Below are 10,201 nucleotides of genomic sequence, written 5' to 3'. Positions count from 1 at the left end.
CAGCAGGTCCTGGAGGAAGGTCGTACCATGGATATTCTTCTCGCTCGGGACCGCATGCTGGCTCAGGTGCAGGAGCTGAAGAATGTGAGAGGCCTTCTCCAGCCACAGGAAGATGACAGAATCATGTTCACTCCTCCTGACCAGGCATTGTATATGGCCATTAAATCAATGGGCTTTGTCAGCAGTGGGGCTTTTGCTCCTCTGACCAAAGCCACTGGGGAAGGCCTCAAGCGTGCACTGCAGGGCAAAATGGCCTCTTTCACAGTGATAGGCTATGACCATGATGGTGAGCCTCGCCTTTCAGGAGGTGACATGATATCTGCACTGGTGATGGGCCCAGATGGAAACCTTTTTGGGGCAGATGTCAGTGATCAGCAGAATGGGACCTACCTGGTTAGCTACCGCCCACAGCTAGAGGGAGAGCACCTGGTGTCTGTGATGATGTGCAACCAACACATTGAAAACAGCCCCTTCAAAGTTGTGGTGAAATCTGGGCGCAGCTACATAGGCATTGGGCTGCCAGGGCTCTCCTTTGGCAGTGAGGGAGACAGTGATGGCAAACTGTGCCGCCCCTGGGGGGTTAGTGTAGACAAAGAAGGATACATCATTGTTGCTGACCGCAGTAATAACCGCATCCAGGTGTTCAAACCATGTGGGACCTTCCTTCACAAGTTTGGCACTCTGGGCTCCCGCCCAGGCCAGTTCGATCGTCCTGCTGGTGTGGCCTGTGACATCTCGCGTAGGATCGTTGTGGCTGACAAGGACAATCATCGCATTCAGATCTTCACGTTTGAGGGGCAGTTCATTCTGAAGTTTGGGGAGAAAGGAACAAAGAATGGGCAATTCAATTACCCATGGGATGTGGCTGTCAACACAGAGGGAAAGATCCTCGTCTCTGACACGAGGAACCATCGTGTTCAGCTGTTTGGTCCTGATGGTGTATTTCTTAACAAGTATGGCTTTGAAGGGGCACTCTGGAAGCACTTTGATTCCCCAAGAGGTGTGACTTTCAATCATGAGGGCCACTTGGTAGTGACAGACTTCAACAACCATCGTCTTCTGGTCATCCATCCAGATTGCCAGTCAGCACGCTTTCTGGGCTCGGAGGGCACCGGGAACGGCCAGTTCCTGCGCCCACAAGGAGTGGCGGTGGATCAAGAGGGGCGGATCATTGTGGCTGATTCGAGGAACCACCGGGTGCAGATATTTGAGTCAAATGGTAGCTTTTTATGCAAGTTTGGCGCTCAGGGAAGCGGCTTTGGTCAAATGGACCGTCCTTCAGGTATAGCCGTCACCCCTGATGGGATGATTGTTGTGGTCGACTTTGGAAACAATCGAATTCTTGTCTTCTAATCTGTGTTTGAATTAGGAAGAAACTGTCTCAGGGAAATTCTTCTAAGAGAAAAAATAAGAAAAAATACAACATTAATTCAAGCCTACCTCATCTTTAATTTTTTACAGATGAATGTACTTATCTTTTCTGCAGGGAGTGAGCCTGTAAAGTTAAATTCTATCTACCTCATTGTCCTCCCTTCCATCGCTGGTTTCTTGCCTCCTTCCCATCCCCACACACTCACAGTTTGGAACTTTTTACCTCTCCCCTGATGGGGTTTCATGCACAAACAGGTGTTGTTGTGCACATTAGGTGGTTTGTGTGACGAGTTCTGTTGACTAAGCCAAAAAAGGCTCTGTGTAACTTTTTTTTAGTGGAGAAAATTGTAGTAAGTGTTTGTAGAGAATTTGTGTTCTTGACCATACTGCAGTTCTGTGAGTGGGGACATGGGCTGGGGACTTTTGATTTTTGAATTGCTGCTGCAGCAGAGAACTTTTTCCTGTTCTCCTTTTTATACCTCAGTGTGTTTGATTTACTGGTGAGCACAGCGTTTTGTTCCCAGATGACTTTCAACGTTTTGTGAAAGTGAGGGGGATTCACTCATTGGGAAGAGCAAGTTTGCATCTTTTTGGCATTTCTGTGTATTTTTTTTTTCTGAAACACAGTAATCCAACAGCACAAAATGAAGTTGATGAAAATGCACAAGAATTCTTAAAACTTAAACCAAATTGTTCATTTTAGTGGCTTAGTGCGGTTGTAAAGTTTAGATAAATGTAAGGCTTCCTTTAATGTATCCTGTCATTAAGTATTTTTTTCTACCCTTTTCACCTCAATTAGTTTTTAAAAAGTTACTGTTTCTTTTACCAGTGCACCTAATCTGGATAACAGAAGAGGTCACACAGAGCATTAAAACAGGGAAAATCAAACCCTTTTGATATACTTTATTGTGAAGTGACTAGCTTTTTTTGCCCCTCCCCATGGAGAGACTTGAAGGGAATAATGTTTAATGGATTTGTTACAACAGAAGTGGTTCCTTTTTCCAAAATAAGAAACAAGCACAGCTTTGGAGATTCAGGGTGTATTTCAGAGAAGACAACAATTTTTTGTGTTTAAAGAGGTTTGTAATAACTTTATCAGTGACAAATATTGTTTTCATCTTCTGACTTCCCCAAAGATCTGAACTGAAAAATTCAGGAAGGTCTACTGTAGTTTTTAGGGTGGGGTGGGCCTGTAATTCCACGTATCTCTTGCTACAGATTCAAGTGAAAAGCTATCAATACCAGCATAAGGCAAACCGCATGAAGATGAAACTGCTGCTTTTTTCCAGGGTAGTACCAAAGAATGCTGTGTAAAATAAATGTATGTGATCCTCAAGCTTGGAGGCAGGGTGAAGTTAGCTCTTTCAAGGATATAAAACCAGCTTTTCTGAGAAGCACAAACTTAATAGACATCTCTTTAGCAAAATGGGACTTTGAGGCCCTGGAAGTATTTGTTTTTAGTCTTCAATTTCTTGCATTCCAGTGTAGCTGTTAATGAAGATATGGTCTCTACAGAGCTGTTGTTTCACCCTCTAGATAAGGCCTTCAGTGGCAAACAAGAATGGTTAAAGTAGGAAAGAGAGGCCTTTTCTGTGTCTCTGCGATTAGGAAAAATTAATGTATCTACTCTTAGGCTTGGAAATGCCATGGAATTTACTTTTGCAAGAGAAGATCTCTGAAACAAACATGGTCATTATCGAAGTCTGAAGAGCCTTCATCATCCTCCAAGAAAAGGGTTCATTTCTCTGCCACCCACCATGCACAAGAGTGACCTGAGATAAAAGGCTGTTTAGAAGTTTCTGTGAGAGATCACAAGGTGCACTTTCCTTCTTGCTGCTTTTCCCCTCCAAGGAGTGTTAACTTTCTGGGTTTTGTAGAAATCCTGATGATGTGTGCAGACAGATAGCTGCCACTTTAAAGGAGGCTTAAACTAAAGGACCAGAAAGAGAGACAGATACATAAGATGGAAAAAACTCCTTTTGAAAGAAGGATGAGGAAAAACATATAAATGGAGTATGATGAAATAACTGTGCTGCTTTTCAGCCAAAGCCTCAAGGAAGTAAACTCTTCAAAGCAGTGTGTTTCAGTTAGGCTTAATCTTAGGAGATAGCATGGTTTAAAAATAGTTTTTAAAGGACAATTTTCCCTATAGATGTCTGTCATTAAATTTCTGTGGCCACTCAAAATATGGGTATGAGAGAAAGCTAGTTTACCTTCAACTTTTTTCAAGTTCTGCTTGTGTACATGCCTCCTTTCTTGAGGGTGGTCTGCAGTTGTGACAGATGTCCAAGTTTATCTTATATTATTCAGTCCAAGAATTATTTGCAACTTGGTCTGTGAAAACTTAATAGCCTGCAAGATCTAGATACCAAAGAAAACTGGTTTAAAAAGCTTTAATATTTAGTTTGCAGTGTCCCTGCATGTGTCCTATCATGTCTTAATAAAAATGCCAGGTCTCTTAATACCTTGACCAGAATTGATGACTGTTAGAGTATCCTAGAAATACTCCTGTGCTTTAATGCTTGTTGGGTTCCTCTGTTCTCTAGGACTAGAAGGGAGTTGTTTTTCAGGCATTTTTTTAAAAAAAGTATGCATTCAGGATTGTGGTGAGCTGTAGAATCCTTTTTGCCCCTCTCCAGTCTGCACCATGTAGGTGACAGTCACTGAAGTTGCCCTTTTGTATTGGAGCCATTGCACAACCCCCCAGTCCAGTTCTATCAGGAAGAGGAATGACTTTAACTACTATTAAGCAACTGCTTCAGTTACTGTCTATTTAATTCTGTGGGATTTGCTTACAAACCAAACCTCAAGTGTTTGACCTCACGCATTGGGGAGCTTTTTCGTTTTAAAAACACTACTGTTTAGCTACCCAAAATAAGTCCTTATCTTTGTCATAGATAGTGCAAAGCACACTTGGTCTCATAAAAGTGGTAGTGTAGCTTATAAAATGGGAGTGTTTTATATGCAATGAAAATAAGTAACAGTAATATACTATGCCAACATATGCCCCATAGGGGCTTATAACAAAGTAATACATAAATGAGGTTCAAACCTTGCTCTGTTTTTCTGTGCATGTTCTCAGGCTATACATGTTCTCAGGTTAATGCCCCATTATCATAATATACATGGTGCAGACAGAAAAAGTAAGGCTTTGAAGATGGACTGACAACTGAACAAGCATTCGGAGCAATCTTCTGAACTAGTGGAAATGATCTAGAGAAGGCTGAGGTGAGCTTGTGCCTCTTAGCTCTGATACTGGGGAATAACAAGACACGGGTGACCAGCATGTCTACTAGAACTCCCAAAGGAACTTCACTATACCAGCTTAAACCAGTGGCTCTCAGTAAACTGTTTGCTTGATAAAAAGCAAGAAGCTTGACAAAAAGCAGCAGTCTGTATGGCTGTTTTGGATTCAGCCTATGAAGCAATCTTGTATTTTCTCAGACTGAAGCAGACTCAGTACTTGATAATGCAGGTCCTTAAGATAATTCACTCCTTTTATGTAGTACCTTTTAAAAATAACTTAAGGAAGCCCGTAAACCTTAAACTTTTTAAAGAGTGGGAAGGATGACAGCACCTGAAAACTAATACATATTGGAGTCACACATAACCAAGTTGGGAGATAGAACAAGGCACTTGGATGTGGCATTCCCTTGGAATTGTAGGAAAATGGGCTGTCTGCTATGTTGCAGTGCAGAAATAAATTTTGGGTTAAGAGAGCACGTTTATAGGCTTATCTTGCCATAACTTTGATCATAAGATTTCTTTGTTCAGTTCTGGTTTAAAAAAAAAAAGATTGTGCCAAAGTGTTTTTGTATGGTGTGGGTGTTTTTTTTGTTTGTTTGTTTTTTTAAAGGAGTGTAAGCCAAATGGTGCCACAAGGTAATAGGGTATTTAAAGATAGAGATATTTAGACAAACAGTTTGGAGCTGTATAAAAAATGAACACTGGTACTTGCGTTAGACAAATATTGTACCTTTTGGTCTTTGAGTCCTTGAGCGTTTGAAACCCAGTTTGCTGTGGTACAAAATGCACAACTAGAGATGCCACTATCTTTTTCTTGAAGTTCTACCTCACTTTGCAGAAGCAAATAATCTACCTCAATTTAGCATTGGACAGGTTTGAGAAATCATTGAGGATCTGCCTGGGGGAAGGATTCATCCTGCCTGTTGGACAAGCATTTTAATTGAAAGAGAGATATTAAGTGTGTACAATGTGATGACTTCTTGCTTTTGTTTTTGCTGCCTGCCCATAGTGTACTAAACTGCCCTTGCTAGAGAATCTGTAAATCAGCAAAAAGTTCATATGTTCAGGCAAACTGTACCGAGATACCTGAAATGCTTTTCAGTTTGTTCCGTTTTCACTACAGTATGGAAATGTAAACTTTTTTCAGTATTATGACACTACTAGCTGACATGACATACTTTGTGTTTATTTGCAGTGTTCTTATGTCCGTAAGACCTTTAGGTCTTGTCTCTACAAGAGAAAAACTTATGCATGCCTACAAACGTGTCCTGTTTGGAAAGACTAATGTTAGAGTTGCTGTGAATGCAACACTCTACCAAATGCTTGAAGGGAATAAGATACTGACTTTTTATTTTGACTTGGTGATTGTATTATTAGCTTTCTTGACTCAATGGGATTTTTTTCCACCATGACAAAGCAACCAAGTTCCTATTCCTGGAGGGCAGTTTACATTCAAGACATTCTCAAGAGAGGCAGTTTAAAACCAGTATGTTGGGGGTTTATGCAACTGCAATAGCAACATGCAACATTACCTGTGGAACAGATTTGCAGAAGCACATTTTCAGATTTTACTATATTGAAAAATCTTATTTCCCCCCTTGCTCATATTAGGGGTGACAGAATTGGGTACAGGAGACCCCTAACAGCAATAGGCTGTGTTGGGTTTGGTAAATGTTATGGTGGAAAATGTACATTGATGTCTCTAAGTGATCTTACGGGTTAACAAGCCAGACTGGCATCTTTTTCCATCACTGTTTAACCAATAATGGTTTTAAAAATGCTTTGTGTACCTGCATGGTCTTAGACCTTCTATTAATGATTGTATCAACTTACAAACTCAGGTAGATAATTTTAAGCTCTTTTTGTAGAGCCTTACTGACTGAATGTTAAGTGTCTGTGTAGTGATGTAGTTAAGTAACTTCCTTTTGAACTACCAGACTAGTTTAAAAAAAAAGTCCTTTTAGAGGTTTGTAGAGTACTTTTCAGATAATGTAGTAGTTTTTCCTTCAGAGGGAGATATGTCTGTTCCTGGGGTTTGTTTTTAGTTTCTTTTCTAAAATAACTGAAATTTTTAACTAGTTTGTAAGGTGTGCTTAGTCACCCAAGTTGGTGGGGGGTTTCTTACTGTATGTGACTCTTGTACTACACGTTACCTGTCATGCACTGCTTGGTTTGTGCACAATTTGTTGGAGCAGTGAGAGTGGTGAACACATACCTGCAATTTAAGTCAAAATTGGAAGCCTTGAACAAAATGGAGGTCATCCCCCATGAAACCAAGTCGCAAATGTGCATTTTTTTTCTCCCCTCACTTAATTGACTGTAGATATGTGGCCCCATCTCATAAAACTTCATTACTGGTGCATAAGTAGCATTGCCTTGGTGCAGGTTTGCACTGGTATCCAGAAAGATTTTGTCAGTCCTTGGTCATCTTGAGTTGACTTGGTTTTGTAGTTTTCTGCTGCAGTTGTTTCTTTTCTAGTGATTAATAATGCTGCTCTTATAATAATAAAAATCTCAGCAGGACAGAAAGTGTTCTGCTTTTAATGAGCTGCTCTCAGAGCATTTACATCTATGTGATAACAAGACAGTCCAAGTAGAAATGTGGTGCCCTTTTCAGATCATGGAAGTTCTTGTCACAGCCTAAAAGTGACACAATTTCGAGATGTCATTTTGAGTACTGCAGAGAAGAAAGCATGACAGGTTATGTACAAACTTTTATGTAGAATAAATGAGCAGAATATTAGAACCCTTGTGTTAATGGAGGCTTCTGAATGTATCTTTGTGGTCCATAGGGAAGGCTGAAGGATGTAGCAAGGAGATGATGTATCAGCTACTGGCAGCCTTAAAACAAAGTCAGTGTCTCTCTGGACTTTAAAAATGTTCCTATGCAGTTTATTTTATTTTTGTTTAATCAAATAAATGTGATTTTTTTTTCATGGCAAATCTGTGTATGTGTGTTCTGTAATACTCAGACAAAGTCTTCTCTTCGTCAGCATGCAAAAAAGAAAAAGCACTTGCTTAAATTTGAGCCTGCCTCCCTCTAGATGACTATTGAAAACTTTAACTAGAGGCATCTGCTTTGAAAGAAGAGGAGAAATGTTAGGGTGCTATGGAGGCAAATGCAGTTAAAAAAGCATCACTGTCATGACTGGAGGAAAGGGGTGTTGATTCTGAATTCACTCTTTACTCCATGCAGGTTTTACAGTATTTTGCTAGAAATTTCCTGGTTTAACCTTGTTAGGTCCATTTCTTACCTTGGCAACTGTGAGAGTAATGCTTTTTCTGAGTGGTAGTGTAAAGCAAAGTATCTGGCATGTGGCCAAGCAGACTACCACCATAAGTTGGGTAAGCAGCAAAAGTGCTTTTTTTCCTTACTACTTTGGGAAAAGTTTGAAAAGAAATGATGCTTTTCACATACATGAATTCTCAGCATGGGTAGCAGTGGATTACAGCTGAAAAGTGCTGACTGCCCTTATCAAAGCTGTGATGCTTTCTGTGTACAACTGTGGGACAACTCAGCACCATGCTCTGCGCTATCCCTCAAAATCCTTGACCAGACCATTGCTCTGTCTTCCTGCTGGAGCAACAGTACAGCACTCACTTCAATGTGAAAGCAGGGAGGGAGAAGACTGAAGGAGAGGGAGAAAGGGTGCTCAAGTGCATTTCAAAATGACTAACTTGGCAGCCTTGTGTGGTACTTTGTATCCCCTGGGCCTGGTGTGCTTTCTCCCTGAAGTCAAACCAGAACCTGGAAGCCGATTGAGCACCGTTCGATGGTTCTGGACACTGCTGAACAAATGTTACACAGTTCTTGCACCATGGCTGTGGTCACTGTTGTCCACTTTGTTGCCAAAAACTTTAGCTCTGGGCTCACACCAGCCTGGGGGCAAGGAGGAGATAACAACTGGGGTTGAGGGTGCTTGGGGAGAAAAGAGGTGGAAACCCTTTCTCCTGCTGTGGGGCTATGAGCCAATGCCTGACGGCAGGGGTGAGATCCTGGTGGCAAGGGGGAGGGCAGGAGGGAAGAGGGACAGGCAGCCTTTCCTTAAGAAGGAGGCCCAAACCAAAACAGTAAGAATTACTGACTTCACCTGCAGCCCAGCCTGTGCTGCTCCTGCTCCCACCACAGGACAGTTTGCAGTTTTACTTGACTGCCACTTTACTATCAGAGCCTAAAAACAACTAAGGGAAAAGGCAGAAGTGGGACTGTGACTCTGTGGCAATGCCAGAAAGTAGATGGGTCCTTGATTACTCCTTTCCTAGGTGTGTTGATATTTAAGTTTTTCCCCTTTGTTAGTGGTAAAACTATGAAACCCACTCGCTGAAAGTAAGCACCAATCCCACCTCTCTTCAAGTACCAGTGTTGGGGAGGGGGGGGAGGTGAAATTCCCAGAGCTGCTCTGGTCAGTGCAGCTGCCTTAGGCCAGTTAAGGCCGAAGAGCAGTCATTGTTAGGGGAGAGCAGGGGCTGAATGCTTCTGCTCATGGGCATGATAAGAGGCGTGCTATCATCTGCAGAACAGCAACTGCATCCTTCATCGGGCCTCAAGGGGAGGCTCCAACCGGAGGCATCACTGAAGCAAGGTATTAGCATCTTTTGCATGTGAATGCCCTGAATTCCTTGGGGTGGGGGAGAGAGGAATCGTCTCTCTATTCAGGGCCCAGGACCACACAGCAAGACTTTTTTTTTTAATTCCTAATACTTCTAAACTGCTTGCCCCTATGTGAGGACAGAGTGAGTGCCACCTCCTACAGCTACAGAAATGTTATTGACAAAGTCAGCTCCTCAGTCGCTACTCTAAAAGCCTTGGAAAGTAACAAAGCCAGTTATCTAACACACAGATGAGGGATAGTAGCAGGGCTCAAGCTTTCTGCTGTACTGCTTCATGCTGGCAAGCTGCCTGCTGAAGGGACACACTCATTCTACAACTTGCCCCTTGATTGATTAATAAACTTAGTTATCAGTTGTGGCTTATTTATTTGTTCAATTAAGTGCTACCTAATGCTCAAGTTACTGCGAGAAGAACATGCAGGCCCTGTAACCCAGGTGGCCAAAGTGACCTTCCTGTGGTGACTGAAGACAAAGTACAATGGCAGCAGCTGAGGGAGATAAGGTGTTATTCCAGGTCTATCCTGAGGATTTGTCTGGTCTAAGTCTCAGAATAGCTGAAACAGCACAAAACAGCCAGGGAGGAGGGGAAGTGAGGAGAGATGCTACGCTCCATGCTGGACTCCTGATTATCTTATGCCTGGGTTAAGTCCTGAGGCAGGATAGTTTATCGCCTATGTTCACAGTAAGTAATCAGAGGGGTCTTGCTTACGCTGCTATTTTACAGCTGCCCAGTTCAAGCAAAAGGCAGAAATTTTTTTTTTTAAAGTAAGCCATATTCCTCTACAGTAGCATCTACTTTTTATAATTTTTTTTTTTTTTTTAAAAGTTTTTCTTACAGTCAGGCACACTTCCAGTGTATCTGCACCCCTGCACCTTCCTTTAGGACAAAGGAAAATGGGGGAGATGACAAAAGCAAACAAAAAACCCCCCAAACACCAACACCCCACCGACCACGCCGAACACACACGCTCGC

The 10,201-nt window shown here is 42.0% G+C and overlaps 1 protein-coding gene across 1 annotated transcript in view; it reads left to right on the top strand.

Annotated features, from left to right (window-relative positions):
• The window catches only part of TRIM71 (tripartite motif containing 71, E3 ubiquitin protein ligase), a 13,653-nt gene extending 12,253 nt beyond the window's left edge, over positions 1-1,400 (top strand). The window contains exon 5 of the mRNA XM_010134447.1: positions 1-1,400. This exon is cut by the window's left edge and continues 1 nt beyond it. Coding sequence (XP_010132749.1) covers positions 1-1,353 — 1,353 coding nt within the window. The 3' untranslated portion in view covers positions 1,354-1,400.
• The last annotated feature ends 8,801 nt before the right edge of the window (positions 1,401-10,201 follow it).

Source organism: Buceros rhinoceros, unplaced genomic scaffold (assembly GCF_000710305.1).
Source record: "Buceros rhinoceros silvestris isolate BGI_N320 unplaced genomic scaffold, ASM71030v1 scaffold254, whole genome shotgun sequence".
Classification (NCBI taxonomy): domain Eukaryota; kingdom Metazoa; phylum Chordata; class Aves; order Bucerotiformes; family Bucerotidae; genus Buceros; species Buceros rhinoceros.
The sequence above is the reverse complement of the archived record's forward strand: the minus strand, read 5'-3'. Positions and strand labels throughout refer to the sequence as shown.